The sequence below is a fragment of the Chaetura pelagica genome, unplaced genomic scaffold, assembly GCF_000747805.2.
Source record: "Chaetura pelagica isolate M959 unplaced genomic scaffold, ChaPel_1.0 scaffold145, whole genome shotgun sequence".
NCBI classification, from domain to species: Eukaryota; Metazoa; Chordata; class Aves; order Apodiformes; family Apodidae; genus Chaetura; species Chaetura pelagica.
This window is the reverse complement of record NW_009953332.1, coordinates 2,457,964-2,474,225: the sequence shown is the minus strand read 5'-3', so window position 1 is coordinate 2,474,225 and position 16,262 is coordinate 2,457,964. Positions and strand designations below refer to the sequence as shown.

At 39.1% G+C, this 16,262-nt stretch overlaps 1 protein-coding gene across 1 annotated transcript; it reads left to right on the top strand.

Annotated features, from left to right (window-relative positions):
- The first annotated feature begins 50 nt into the window (after positions 1-50).
- On the top strand, positions 51-15,931 carry FKTN (fukutin). The gene is made up of 9 exons (XM_009998157.1): positions 51-155; positions 1,355-1,414; positions 4,129-4,332; positions 5,816-6,093; positions 7,581-7,713; positions 9,350-9,479; positions 10,605-10,738; positions 11,658-11,785; positions 15,718-15,931. The coding sequence occupies exons 1-9, from the start codon at positions 51-53 to the stop codon at positions 15,929-15,931; spliced, it is 1,386 nt and encodes a 461-aa protein (XP_009996459.1).
- Positions 15,932-16,262: the final 331 nt, after the last annotated feature.

Genomic DNA, 16,262 nt, shown 5'->3' with positions numbered 1-16,262 from the left:
AGCGACGCGGCGCTGCTTCCAGCCGGTGATGGAAATCGCCCGCAAGACTAATGCAGAAGATCAATAAGAACGTGGTTCTGGCGCTCCTTTCGCTGACCAGCCTGGTTTTCCTCCTCTTCCAGCTGTACTATTACAAGTTCTACCTGTCGCAGAAGGTAAGGCGGAGCTGCCCTGCCCAGCCGCTCGGGAGCATCCCGGTGTCACGCCGGCTGCCCTGGGCTCCTTGCGCAGCGTTTCTGTCCCTCGTGTGGCCCGCAGAGGTGACAGGAGGCGGCCGGGGAGCCCGAGCAGGTCGGCAGCGGTCAGACCGCAGTTGTCAGCCCCAAACTCCCTTCTTTATGTTCTGAAACGCGGTGGCCGCTCGGGGTTCTCAGCTGCAGGCTTGAGCCACCTTCCTGCTCTTGCTGGTAACTGTCTTTTATTGACAGTGAGCTCCAACCAAGGCCTATCTTAGGGTTTTTACTGAAGAAACAAGGAATGCAGCATTTATTAGCTGCAGGCTTTTCAGCCTTTTTCTTTTAAATAAACCTCATCTTTTCCTACAGGTATCCCAGCGCTTTGCGATTCAATGTTCCTGATTTTCTAGATATGACAGATCAAATCCTACTTTCATACCACCTATTGAGTGTGATTTTCCATAATGAAAAAATAGATAAATGAATTAGACACTTTGCTCATAATTTGCAGTTGCCATTTAAATCAAACAAAGGAATTAATTGTATTTTCATGAAAAACCACACAGGTATCATGTTTCCTAAGTTTGCTTTCGTTTGGTGAGGATATTCTTAACAAATGCAGGCAGTCTTCATCCTAGGTGGAACCAAAACCTTTGGCATTTTTCTTAATAGTTTCAGGTTGTAAGCAACAGGGCTGAGAATAAGAAATTCTTCATCCTTTTGAAATGCTAAGAGCTGAGCCAACAACTGCCTTGGCTTCATCATATGAATAAACTGTCTCAAATGTAGTTCTCTAGGATAACATTGGGAAAGCCTGAGGCACAGTCCTGCTGTCTTTTCCCCAGTGCTTTTTGCCTAACAGTGTTTGTCATCTTCCTATTCTACATTTAGCAGCATGTTGACTTAGAAACTTGAGGCCTGATCATGCAATCCATGCATATCTGGAAGTCCCCAAGGCTTGTGCTGCCCTCCCACATGGACTGAGCCAGAGCAGTTGTTTATCATTTCACGTTCAGTACTGTGGTTGAGTGACTGAAGACACAACCACAGCCATAATTATAAAGTGCTAACTGGATAAATGACCCTGAATACCCTGTTAATAAACCCTAAGCAGGAATTGAACTGAGACTTAACTTCTTTCCTTTCTCTTTACCTATTCCCTTCTTTGATATTTTTAGAATGGAGCAGTTTTTTCCAAGGTCAGAGGAAGCCATTCAGGCCAAGACAGCACGAGATGGGTATGTACAATGTCACTGGTGTATGTAGGTCTTCTGCAAGTCTCAGAAACTCGTACAGAACTGCAAACTCAGGGTACACTTCTCTTTCCTCTTCATGGGAGATTTTCTAGTATTGATGACTGAAAGATACTTTCTTCAATGGCTAAAGTTCTGAAGTGTTTTAAAAGAGAATTTTAAAATGGAATTGAGAAATTCCTTTACTTGAGCAGCCCTCAGTAGTGTTGTTAAAAATTTAAGAATGAAAAGATGTTCTTTTTAATATAGGAGTTTTAGTCCAGACTTGTGTGTTCTCTCAGACTGAGAACTGAAAAGATGGGTTTGTTTGACGTGCAGCTTGTTGGACAGTCAGTAGCCTGGTAAAAGAATCAGCTGCAGGACTCAGGTCACAGAATACCCCTCCAGTTATTTAACCTGCTGCCCAGTGTTTCGTGTTTCTTGCTTATACTGGGTCATGAAGCTCTTCACAAGCAGGAAAATCCCACATTTCAGCATTCACCAGTTGTTGTATTCCAGTGTTCAGGAGCAGTGTTAGGAGTGCCATTATGTACCTGAAATGTAATATTTTTTGTGGTTCATTGCTTCAGGTTTGCAGGATTGAGTGCAACCAAAATACCATGTTGGCCTTAGGGAATTGGAAGCTCAGTTATGATATTTGTCACTAGCATTTGTTTGGAAACACTTCTACAGAAGTCTTTTGTTAACAGATCTCCCAGTGGGAAAGCAGCACAGATGGTTAAAGAGTGTGATGCCCTGGGAGCTGGCTGCTTTTCACTCAGATGTAGTTACAGTAATATTGCTAGCTAGTAAAATAGCCACTTAAATGCCTGGTTTCTGCTGCGGAAGAAGAAAGGTGCTCTAGTTAAGAGCTGTTCTTGAGAGTAATCCAAACCAACATCTCTGTGGACATCTGCTTGCTCTCTCCAGGAATGTCTCTCTACTCTTGGAGGTGTCACCTCATGGAACCTACAAGGTGCTAGGGGACATGGTGGCAGTGGTTTTCCAGTCTGCCAATCTGTGGACAGAGTTCTCATTAAGCTCTAAGTTGATGTTGCAGGATCATTAGTATCTAAGCAGAATGCTCTACAGTCCTGCCTTAGACCTGTTGCACTCCAAGCGTTCCTCAGATTCTCTGCATGATGGGTGTGAAATACTGTGTTTGAATATTTCTCTTAGCTTCTTAACATCATTAACATGTCTTTCTACTGATTATGGAAGTTTCAGCTAAAAGCATTTGTTTCCCTGGAGGATTGATGGGGGAAAAAATAGATGTTTTTGCATGGACCTGCTACCTGTTAATCAGTCTGGTCTGCTGGTGTTAGTTACAGAGATAATGCTCCTACATCACTGACACTTAGATCTCTGTGTAGCTGAAATCACCAGGAAGCTGGCCTGGCTTCTGCTGGTGCAGCACATGTAGTGCTGCTGCCTAAATTCACTTCGTTGATCCATGTTCTCTCTTCATTCGTGTTTTTATGTCTTTCTGAAGCCAAAGGCCTGTGCCAGAGTTGGAAGTTGGCCTTGGATTCTGGTGAAACAGACTGAGCAGCTGGAGAGGAGCGACATTACAGTTTCAGTTAGAAACCCAGGGTCATGTTGGTGGGCAGGTAGCTTGGGCAGTAGGCCACTGTTTTGCCTCATTGCCCCTCTTCTACAGTCCTTGAGGTTGTAATAGACAGAAAGTCTGATAGTGCTGTTCTAGGCAAATATTCTTTCATATTAGAACACTACCTAAAGTAATTAAATTTAGCTGTTACAGTTAAATACATTAGCTACATTTTTAATAGCAGGTTGGCTATGATTGCTGTATATCTTCTGTGTGCCACGTTTAAATGTACTTGACATTTAAATGTACTTGATTAAAATTCTGCATTGAGTCAAGTTGATAAATCCTCTCATCAGGCACAGGGCTTTCTTGCTGCAGCTTATGCAGTGTGGCCATACCTGAATGCCCTGGCTACACTCATATCCAAAGGCTGTGAACCACTCCCTTCTTACTGTATCACTGAATTGCTTTTCCTACACAGCAGTCATTGTGCCTGAGGTCTGGGGCTACTGCTTGGCAGTGGGTCAAGTGCCTTGCTAAAGTCAAGGTGGGAACAGTGTCCGTTGCTCAAGCTTGCCCACATACTTCTTCAAAGGCAGTTGGTGTGATAAGGTGCAGCTTGCCTTCAACTGGCTTTCCCAGTCACATCCTGGTCTTTCATATACTTGGATGTGACTTTCCAGGGGCCTTTTCTCTAGAGGCTTCCTGGGGACCACAGTTCCCCAGATACTCTTTTATGAAGGTGGCTTGAGATTTCCTTTTTATTAGACTTGAGAAACAGCTCAGGATTACCACAGCCTTTCAAGATGTTGCAGAGCAGCCTTGAAATAACATCAGCCAGCTTCCTCAGCACCCACATATTCATCACATCTCATCCTATAATCCCTGATATTCAAGTGCCTTGCAATTCAGCCAAGAACTGGAAAGAATCTTGAGTTTAATTTTGGAGACCTCGAAAGCCTGAGAACATCCTGTTCTTCTCAAAGAGAAAAATTCTATTTCTGTGATTCTTCATGGAAGTAAAACACACACTCAAAAAATCTATTGGGAGATAAGATTTCCTTCTCTCAGTGGGTTGGGTTTTTTCCTTCTGTTGAAGAGTTCTCATGTATTAGCCTTTGTATGCTTAAAGATGGTATTTTAACGTCTAATTTTATCTTCTGTCAAACAGCATGTGGTCAATAAGTTCCTAGGCTTAATATCCAGTCACAATATACCAGTGTATTTGATCGATCCTTTGATTCTGGGACTGGTTGATAAAGACATTGAACAGATCAGAAGTTCTCCTGGTGGCCCCAGTCCAGAATGCAAGTACTTTTGTGCTCCAAGAGACTTTACTACATTTGCACTACTGGACAAAACATGGAAACATGAAGTAAGTGCCTTCAGTTCACATTTGTGTATATTAATGCTTTCAACTGATCTATGATTTTGTGACATAATGCTTTCGTGTTTGTATAAAGGCTGCTGAATTACTGTTGTGGACATCTTATAAAGATATTGGTAGATGAAACTATTTTTAAAAGTAAAAAGGGCCTGGATACAGTAAGAGTAATTTACAGATAACTAAGAGTTTTTGGAAGCTGTCTGCAGTATTCATAAACACTTGCAGTAAGAGGTCATGCCAGAAAGAAAGCAGAAAGGGGTCTGTTAAGAAGGAAAACCTTAAGCCTGTAATGTAGATACAGCTGTAATAAATCTCAGGTTTGGGGATCTATCAAGGAGGAAATGCAGGTAATGATTTGACAGGGCTGGAAAGATTATAATAATCTGCTGCTTTATTATTTTTTTAGTGCATTCATGTACTTAACGCCATTTTATTTTGTTGGTGTATTAATATCTCTTTATTTGATGTTTGGAGATTTTTAAGTGTGTTAAAAATAGAGGTGTAGCATGTGACGAAGGACAAAATGGAATCCAAGATTATTTCATCAGTGAAGTGTCACCTGGAAATATATCAGTGACAAACATTTTTTTTTCTTCTTCTTTTTTTAAAAATTCCTCTTTAAGAAAAAAGCTGTAGACATTAAAATGGTCTGTGGGTCTGTGACTATTTTACTGAAGGAGTCCTGCGTACGTGAAGGGTGGTGGCATCTGAAACTGGTCAGGCAGTTGTTTTATCCACAGCTGCAGAGAAATTAAAGAAACTGACAGTAAGGTTGTGTGGTAGCACACTAATATAAATCCATCTCCCTGTTCTTTTGTGGCTCAATGGTAATACCCATAGCATCCAGAAAAGAAGTTGATATACCTGTATAAAGCAGCTTAAGGGGGGTAATTTAAAAGACCTTCACATGATGATTGGGTCTTTTGTTATCAGCTGGAATTTTGTTCCTTTTTTTCTATGGAAATATGAAAACCTGTTTCCTAGTGCAATGTTTAGCCTTTGCTGAGATTTACACAAATACTTAGGTACATCATAGAATAAGATTTTGTAGTAATTGTTTTTGTATTAATGGTATCATTATTCAAGGACTTCTGAACACCAAGTTCGGCACAAGAAAAAATGCAGAGAGCAGTTTGAGGATGCAGAAGAGGGTGCTGTGGCAAGGAGCAACCCTAGTCCAAGAATGGCTTACAATATTTCTTTTTTGTTCTATTTTGTAGCTGGGATTTGAGTCTGACTTTGAGTAATTGAGTAGTTTGAGGGGCAGAATTTAAGATACAGAAATACACTTGCTGGAATTGCTTGTGGTTGCTGGTCTTTAAGGTCTTAGAAACTTGTGACTGTACCTAAGTGTGAGTAGAAAATTTAAATGCAGGATAGTGTCAGTTAACAATAAACATTTAGTGTTCAATTTTGCTTTATCTAATCTTTAGCTTCTATTGCTCTTCCTGTCTCTCCCTCTCCCTTATAGGTGGGCCTTTTCAGAACTGCTGAGAAAATGGGGTTCCAATGGCTAAAGATTATAAACAAGGACCCACGCTTGGATGGGATGGATGACCTATCAGGGATTGAAATTCCCTTGCACTACATTTTTAAACTGGCATCTCATGCCATTCACCTGGTGGTCTTCTATGAGAGGAGTGGTAATTATCTCTGGCATGGCCCTCTGAGACTCAAGCAACATATGGACAGAAAGTTTGTGCCTTTCCGGAAACTCCACTTTGGTCGCTACCCTGGAGCATATGAAAAGTGAGTTCAAAACAGAGGAGGGAAGAAGCTATAATGGCATTGCCAAAACAAATTATTTCTCCTGTATATATAAAACTACTCTCTCCTAAAGTTGGGTGGTAAAATTTAAATCGTGACTGGTTCAGCCCTCACTTTGAGGGCTGAATAGGGTAAATTAAGTAGTAGTAGTATTTACCTGAATAGGGTAAATAGGGCAAATTAAGTGAGGAAGATAAATCCAGTTCTAGTTACCTGAAATCAAGAGCTTCCCACCATTTCTAAATTAAGAACTCTGTTGTAGAGGAAGTTGCTGTGTAGCCAGGCTGAAGCACCCAGAAAGGTGAGAGAAGTCAAAAAAGTCCTGAGTGAGGGTGACTGAATGTACCAGAGGACCTTCAGCTAGTCAGGGGTTTACCATTAATATATTTAAAAGTCTGAAGTATGTTGATAGCCATCTGTGCTGTCAACCCAGGGGGAAAGAAGTAGCAAGTTATTTAGTACTAGCTGATAGATAATTGGTGTTCTTTCATAATGATATGTATCCAAAAGTTTAATACAGATATGGAAAATTAAATTAAAAGGTAAAGCAACAAAAATGCATTGAGTAATCAGTGTTAGAGAACATGAATAAGGAGAGGTGATGTACCACAGAGACGTGCCAACCAGTGCAGCTAACCCATGCTCTTAACATGATATGGGGACATGTTTCTTGCATAAATGTTTGAATTGGTGATGTTATTTGTCCTTAGTCCTGTGCTTAAAATTTGCGTTAAATCGGTAAAGTTACTGTCAGTGCCTGCCTTTACTTAACAATACTTCTAGTAACATTTCTGTATTTCAGGAAATAGAGATCATGGCAAATTTTGTCACTGTTTTCAAAGCCAAGCACATACCACTAGGCTTTGAAAAGTGTTCCTGTAGGGTATGAGTGTATGCTATAAATCAGAGGGAAAAAAAAACACTTTACAGGTCAAAATAAAACTGCTTATGTTTTTCCTTAAAATTGACACCATTCTTTCTTCCTTTTAAGTCATGGAATCTGTACTATTTATGTGCCTAAACATTGACTATGTAAGCTGTTAGTATCACATTTCATTCATTGTAAAGACTAAGCAGTTGATAAATTTTGAATGCAAATATTTTCAAAATATAGAGTAAAATTTGGCTCTTAAGTGCATTCCATACTTATGCAACTAAATAAATAGCGTGAATTTTCAAATGCACTGACCAACAGCTCTGAATAAATTCTGTTTAAGTCATAAGTCAGTGAAGGAATTAGTGATCTGACAAACTAACTGTGGACTTATTGGCATAGAATTTAATTTAAAAAAAAAAAAAAAAGTGTATAAGGTGTTTGTTGAAGTTCTTCACTTTCATTTGGGTGTATTTGAACAGAGAAATCACTGCCACTAGTGTGGATTAAGATTTTAACCTGAGCTAGAGGAAAAAGTGGCTTGTGGTTTGTAAAGAATTGAATGGTGTAATGTATCCTCTTTCATTCCCCGCAGGCCAGAACTTCAGCTTGTTTCCATTGATGACTTAAAAGTTCATATTCCAAAAAATCCGTCCAGTTTTCTAGAGGAGATGTCACAGTCTAGGTTTCTTGAATGTAGGTACAGAGAAGCTCGGGCTTTCTTTCAGGTCAGTGGTGATCGGGTAGTGTCTCTGAGATGTCATGTATGTTTCCACTGATTCACCCAACCTACGAACAGTTCACTGTTTTATACCTAGGTGGGACTGTTTGCATACATAAAGCTAAATACAGCCCCTGAGACTTAATCCACAGAGTTTAGTAGGTGGTAATAAAACTGAATGTCTTCATTATTTGTGAGTGCATTGTTTTTCCGTTTTCTAGAACTTTGAAGAGATAACCAGCTTGTCCATAGTTCACACACATTGTTGCTATTAAATAGATTTCCTGTAAAAGACTAAGATCTTGTGTATCTTTGTGATTGTAAGTTTTCCTTATGGCAAGTCTCAAAGTTTTTAGTAATATTTAATTTTATATTATTTTGAACCATGTACTGCAGTTCCATGTTCCCACTTTGTTTTATTTGAAATGATACGGTCATTCCAATTTTTTTTTACTTCATTTCTTTTTGACCATGTAAACTAATGGTTTTTTGAGAATTATTTTTAAAACATTGCTACCTGATTAAACAGATAGTAGAAGTTTTTCCTGCTGGAGTATGGGGAGCATTTTTTCCTAACTTGAAAAGGACTGAAATATAAAGTGGTTGAGTGTTACCACAGTTAGGATTGTTGAGTCAGTTCATTGAATTTGAGCCACCTCTGATTCCATGAAAGGCAGGGAAAAAAAGGGGGGACACTAGAGGTTCTGTTCTTGAGTCATGTGAGGTCTTTGGGAAGGAACTTCTCAGGGAAGGGAAGTCCATCCTTATTCAGTCTAGTAGGTCATAGCTCCCCATGCATGTAACAGTTGCTGTATCCAAGGGTACCAATCAGTATGTTGTCACTTCACCTGTGAAGGACAGAAATTGTAAGCATGCTCCACTTGAGCTCTGACACCTCCAGACAGTAATCACCACAGGCAGAGAAAACGTGCTGTGGGAGGTTTATTGAGATTTGCTCCGGCTTTAATATTGAAATAAGCAGCTGGCATCCATGGTGAAAAGTTAATTTCAGCTGTTTGTTTCCCCAGAGTGCATAATGAAGTAATTCGTGAAGTTTCCCCAGAGTGCATAAGTGGTGCATTGTGCCTCTTTGAGTCGGTGCTGTTTGCCCAGGGTGCCGCGTTGGTTCGGGGTTTGCATTAGCAGAAGACCTTGCCACAGTTGTAGATGGAAGATGGGCACGATTTTCTGCTCCCACTTGTTTCTAATGCTGTGGTAGAACTTGTCGGCATCCAGTTGTAACACTTGGTGGCGCCCAATAAACTCATGTGCTGGGAGTGACTCTGATTCTGTCCCTGTTTTCCCCCTGGAGCCTGGGTATTGCCTTCAGCCTGTGCAGATCTGGGGATTCACCTGTGTTGTTGCCAAGTGCTGAGAATCAGAGCCTAATACCTATATTCTTACTCTGTTTTACTATGACTTCACATTCTGCCAGTTGGAAAATCTGAAAATTGATGCTTCAGAGATTAAATGCTAATTTGTTATTGTAGTGCATGTTCTCAAACTGGGCTGTCTCTGTGAAGATAGGTACTACCCAGATATCAGTGAAGTAAATTTTTAATGGTATTTTTTTCTTAGAACATTGAAAAATAAAGGGAAAAGTTTTCTCTCTGTCAGTGACTTGCTCTTCCTTTGCCTTCCAGCTGTACCCTGATGATGCCTCTCTTGATGCAGTGGAATTCAGAAAAAAAGCAAAATCCTTGCTCCATATGGCTGTCCTGACACTGAATAACTTGGGAGTAAAGTTCTGGCTGAGCAGTGGAACATGCCTTGGTAAAACATTTGTGTTATGTTGCATTTTTAAACTAATTCTAAATTTTAAACATTTCGTCCTCTATTGCTTGTGATGTCAGCTCAGGTTACATGTACTAGGTTGGGAGGTAAAATATGGCATTAGCTGTTTTGAAGTAGGCCTTCTTTGCTACTGACAAAATGCTTTTTCTTCAGAAACCTGGGCCTTGGAGATGTTGAGCAAATTTCCAGTGAAGCTTTTGAAGTTGTTGTTCATGCTGTATTGATCACTGCTTAGAAAGCAATTGGCAGTTCCCTAAGCTGTGTGACTTGGAATTTACCGAAATGCACTTTGGAAAACACAGTGATTGGCACATATTTCTGCTGTCCATGTAAACTCTTATCTGATTTTTCTTCCTTTGCAATTTGGTGCTGATCACTGACTTAAAAAATACAGTTTATTTATCTACAACACATCTTTTTTATAAAATACCGGCCTAGGAGAGTAGGTACTGTAAATGTTTAATTCTACTGAAGATGGAAGTAGTATCTTATAGCTGGTGAAGATTCTTTTGTTGTTGAAACAGGTTGTGAAAACTCATGTGTATGCAGATTTGATTTGTATTTATTTAGTCCTTGGGAATGTAGTTTTCTGAGTGAACAGTTACTAGAAGCTTCTTTAATGAAACAGACAAAAGCATGTCCCACTTCCTGTCTTAGTGTTTTGCAGTAGTGATGGAAAGATGATTACTGTCTCAGATACTATTTAAAAGAATAGTTTCAAAGTAAAAGCACAGCTGTAGTAACTGTTCATTGATTATACTGTTAGATTTGGGCCCAGGTGAAGAATATTTTTTCTATATGGACATTTAGATTAGGCAACTGAAGATATCTTTAAAAGGGTGTTTTCTCTCTCATGCTTTGGCTTTCTGGAGGAAAGGGCTGTCTGTGAGTGCAGTAGGATTTGTTTTCTTCAATATTTGTTCATTTTGTACTGTACAAAGGCAGAAATCTTGTTTATGGCCTCATTCGAAGATTTCTGCCTAGTGACCTTATGACAGTCCATTTTTGTGTTCCTTTTTTTCTACTGATATCTTTCTCATTCTCCTGAATTAACTAGGTTGTTTCTTTCCTTTCTTTTTAATTTTTTTTTTTTTATTTCCTCAGGCTGGTACAGACAGTGCAATGTCATTCCTCACAGCAAAGATGTGGATTTGGGAGTCTTCATAAGAGACTACAAAGCAGATATCATTCCAGCCTTTCAGAAAGCAGGGTTATCACTGAAGCACAAATTTGGCAAGGTACATAGATAATGAGCAATTTGATTCATGTGGTTTTTTGTAGGCTTGCAAGTTTAGTACAGCTACAGATTCCTTAGGTAGAATGGTATCTGAAGCCTCCGTGGCAGATACTTACTTATTATGGTTTTACCTAACCATATAATCTTACTGATTCTTGTGTGTTCTCTTGGACTGTGTGTGAGAAAATAACCCTTCTGAATGGCTTCTACCCTGTTTGGGGAGTCTGAGTTCCATCTAGGAAGACGTTTTTAGTAAGTTTTTAAAGAGGTATAAGCTGTGTCAGTGGTATTTAGGGTAACTGAAGAATCAAGGTAGAACTTAGTCTTACGAGGTTGGGTGGGCCTCATAATATGGAAGGATTGGTGATAGCTCTGAGATTATCTGTATTCCTGTATGTAAAACTAGCAGAAAGGGAAAGATGGCTTGAGGTGGGCATTGGGTTGTTCATTGTTAGCTTATATAGATCTTTATTTAGCATTTTTAGAGGGTAGGCTGCATAATGATAGTGAACAGAAGTAAATTACAGGAATATGAAATTTCAGCTGCACTGCAGGTGATTTATTGTTCCGGTGAGTGTTTTATGATAGAGGAAGCATGTTAAATGAAAACATCTACTAATCATGTGTCTGTTCACTGAGGTTATTTTGCTTGTGGTAGAGGACAGGGAAATGGTGCTGAAGCTTGTGAAGCAAAAGAGGAACAAGATGGTAGTCCCACTGTGGTGCAAAAAACTTCCAGTGTTCTCAAAACACCAAATAACCACCCCAAACCAGCGATACCAGTGATAGTGGATTTTCTGCAGTTTAGGATAGGAGTCACTCTGCATACCTGACCAGAACACATTTGTTTCCTGAAACCTGCAGACATTATTACGCTTCTATTTTTGTGAGGATATACAGTGTGTATTCTTGTGTTACAGGTAGAAGACAGCTTGGAACTCTCTTTCCAGGGAGAAGATGGTGTGAAACTTGATATTTTTTTCTTCTATGAAGAGGATGACCACATATGGAATGGAGGAACTCAGGCCAAATCGGGCAAGAAATTTAAGTATGAACTGAATTTGTACCTCTAGTAGGAAAGAAATTAAACAAGTTAGTGTTTAGTTTTGGCATTTTGTGTGCTGTTGTCTAGCAAAGTCTATGCATTTTGGGGGGAAAGGCAGTTGTCAGAGGAAAAGCAGTGGAGATTTTGCACTTTGAGACTGGAGAAATAGAGAACAGTACTTACTGGAGAGATGCTGGGCTTGTTAAATGTCAGTTCAGTCATGAGGTTGTCACGAATTTTGTCATGCTTTTATGTTGAAAGCAATGCTGGCACATCATGTATCAAGCAGAATTTATCTGGACTGTGACAAACTCTGAGTTAAATAAACAGCTAAGATAAGAAAGAAGTCTCTGAAGCTATGTTTGCTGCACAAACTAATTTTGCAGTAAGAAATTAATCCTTAGGCATCTGTCTTGATGACTGAGCGTTATGGCAGAAAGCTCAACTGTCCTTGCAAAGTAAACCTTATAGGATTGGATTTTGTCTTAATGATGTGGAATACTTTATTGACTTCAAATGTTGTGACAGCAGCATAGATAACTACTGCAGACCTTGGTGTTTGTGTTCTGAAAATGGAATTTTAAATAGGAGTCCACCTTCTTGTTTCATACCTTTCAGTATTAAATCATCAAGTAAGTATAACAGCTTCCTAATCTACTCAGCAAACACTATAGATTTTGATAACTAGATTTGTTTCTTTCCATCATCCACCTTTAGTCAGAAAAAGACAGTTGCAGACTAGTTGAAACCCTTGCTGACTTCTATAGGTTTTAATTATCTTTCATATTTTGCCTGAACCGTATTTGCTTATATTTGACTAATGGAACTTAGTGAGCACTGTCATCTAGGTGGTGTTAATGTCTGAATCCTGTCTTAGTTATCTTTGTTCTGAAGTGATAAAGAAAGCTTGGGGAAATTATTTTGATAACCAGAGTCAAAAGGCACACTTAGAAATAGGAAGAGCTTTTGGAATATTCCTGCAGAAAATGATATGTTTCAGAGTATTTTTCAGCAGTAATACAGCAACAATTGCATACTTTTCCAAAGTGGGCTTGATGTCTGGTTTTCTGTACAAGATTTTGAAGGATTTTCTGTGATGTATTCTGGGGAGGAAGCTGGCCAGTAAATTCTTTGCCTTTTCTTCTAGCTCCTGTTGTGTATAAATTGCAGTATCTGTTTCCATGCCAGTGGAGTTGACATGCTCTTCCAAAATCCCATTGTAGCATCAGACCTGGGGTACCTGAGAGCTGGTTTTCCCCCCTTTGGTAGAACTGGTCTAAGGCATGAGAACAGAAGGTAGATGTGAACCTGTACTGTGCTTCTGCTCCTGTATCCTAGGATATTACAGGTCTTTTGGAACTCCAGATTTCATAAAACACTTTCATTTTCTTGTAGCCTAGTACTTATTTTTGGTGGTAGCTTTTTTCAAAGTACACAAACATGGCTTTCTGGATCAGTAAGAATTTATTTCCTATGAGATTGTGGCATAAGGAAGCCTCTAATTCTGAACTGGTGTTTCTTAGGATTGGCTCACTGTACTTAATCCATACAGAAAAGAAGCAAGAAAACTGCTTTGTTTTACCATTATAAAGGCCCTGAGAGAACATGGCAGTTCAGGATGCTTAGCCAAATAATTCCAGATATGTTTTATTCAGGTACCTTCTCAGAAAGAGAAAACAGATCACAGCTTTTTAACTGTGAGAGGTGATGACTGAGCATGCTTGACCTGAACGGTCGGAAGAAGGTCAGTCAAAAGAGAGGTGATTGTGTGATCATGATGAATCCTAAATCCTCTTTAACAATTTTGAAAGAATCTCATATGTGGTACCCACAAGAGATACTGGTTGCTACTGGATCATCACAGATAAATGTGGAAGATCTGTTCCCAAGTTAATTATGTTTTTTAAGATTAAGGGTAAAAAACATTTTCTTTAGAAACCTGAATATATGCACAGGCATACATTCTACACATCTTGCTAAATAAAAGTATGAAGAATGTAAGCATTTATCTCAAAAATATTTTTGACAGTAATTTTTAGTCTCTGTTGCCTTGGAGAGCTGGTTTCTAAACCTTACAGTTCTGGCTGCATGGTTTGCATTTTCATGCACACAAATACATCCTCAGCATTGCAGGCACAACCAGCATGTACATCCTCCTTACCTTGTCTTGGAGTTACAGCAGTTGAGGCCTCCTTTTTGCTTAAAACAATTTAAGGCTTTACAATTGCCTTCTTCAGCAGAGAATAAATATTTTAAAAACCTGAATTTAGGAACCAAATCTATACTGTGTGCTTGAATCTTTAAAATGAGTTAATTCTATAGGTTCTTACCATAGCGGACTTTGTGTAAGTGTAAAATCTTTTCAGTACTTTTATCTTCAAATATTGATGAGACTGGAATTGCACAAAATAATCGTGAGCAGTGAGTAAGTACAAGAGAATGTAACTTTATTCCAGCCCCTTGGAATGAGCAAATGACAAAGTGTCACCAAATGCTACATTTTTCATGAGTGAGTGTAAACATTTGGTTTTAATAATAGTTAAATAATTATTTTGGTGAAATTACCAACAACTTCTTAACTTGCAAATTAGTTAAATTCTCCTTAGCATTACTATTCAGAGTTCACTCTCTGGACATACATTATTTCAGTGGTTTGCTGATAGCTTTTGTGTGTGCATGCCCACTACAGTTCAGATGGATGAATAATATCTTGATGATTATAGATCCACAAATAAAGCTTCTTTACCTCCTTTTTTTTTTTTTTTTCCTTCCTCCCCCTCCCACCTTGATAGCTACCATTTTTTTAGATTTTTGGTTTAATTTAGTGCTAATCAGTAGTCTCTGGGTATGTATCCAAAAGTGTGTGATGACTTTTTTTCTCTCCTTCCATTTAAGGCAAAAAAGCAAGGTTGTTTTATTTTCTAAGACTGTCCGCTCGGCCCCTAGAAGTAAAATTAACTTTATGCTTAGGGGAACAGGTGTGGTTTATAATTTATGCACTGCAGAAATCTTTTAACCTTCTGTTTCAAAAGGCCTGAGTGCCTATGGTTTAATTTTAACCTGTGAAAAGGAATTTTAAGGTTACTTTTTTTCCATGGAAGACATCACAGCTTAGGAAGTGGGGGTGATCCTCTGCAGGAATAGCATGTAGGCTTTGGTATTTACTTGTTTAACACAATCACTCTTGACACTGTGCTCCTATAGGATGTTGTGAAATTTACCTACCTTATGTCAGTATATGCCAGTATATAGGCAGGGCTTGTGTTGGCTAACCTACAGAAAGCAGCAGGTACAGAACAAGGTTGGATTGGTAAAATAAATTATTTACAGAATTTGAATGGGCTGAGATGGTTTCAGGAAGTAGAGGGTGGAAGCTGTATCTTAATTCTTTGCAGCTGCTCCGGGTCTGACACCATATTTAAACATGGGTATGGAAGGGAAGTACGTGCTTGCTCTGGTAAGATTGAAGAAGGTAAAAACTTGTTTTCAAGAAAGCCCTGACTCGTAATAAAGTACTTAGTGCTGCTTTTGTCAAAATCTTCCCTGCCAAATAACATGTAACGTCCTCTTGACACCCTTCTAAGTGAGGTAACTGTCAAATCCAGTTTGTAATTGGCAAGGTAGAGACAAGGAATAAGTTATTTTCTATAGGTGGCAGAGAAAGATGAGAATAAGCAGCAAAGGAACTAGAAATGCTCCTTCCTAAGAACATGTGACAAATTACTGTTTCTAAAAACATCCCTGTCCAGTATGTAAATCATAACTCATAGATAGAAAGCTATGAAATATAAATAAATAAATAAATAAATAAGAAGTTAAATGTGACTTACTTGAAGTTAAATGAACTTGCTGCAGTTGTTTGCTTTCTCTGTGAACTTACTTAGAGATGTATGTCAGTCTTCTGCCAGTGACCGTGTGTTTTTGTTGTGACACAGGTATCTGTTTCCAAAGTTTACTCTGTGCTGGACTGAATTTGTAGAACTCAAGGTACATGTGCCCTGTGAAACCCTTCAGTATGTTGAAGCCAACTATGGCTCGGATTGGAAGGTTCCTGTGAAGACGTGGGACTGGAAGAGCTCCCCACCCAATGTGCACTACAATGGTGTCTGGCCTGTTGATGAGTGGGATGATGTCATTCAAGTCTACTGACCACCTGACTTCTAGCTGGGCACACCAGCTTTATTTGAAACTGTCAGTTTGTGTTTTCCTATTTCGCAAAGACATCAACTTCCATACCTTTTGTAAATTCCTGTTTCCTAAGGAGACATTTCCCTTTTTTTTTCTTTTTTGCTTAACAGGTATTTTTTTCATCTTCATCCTGCATTTTCCAGGTAGTTAAAGGAGAAGACTAAAAGCAACTGAAGAGAAGGGAAGCTGAAAGAAAAGCTGCACAAAGGGAATAGAGAGGAAATGTTGCAGTAAGCATGGGCAGTTTAAGAGTAAACAGCAGCCAGGTGGCTTAAACTTTCCTGGGAGCACC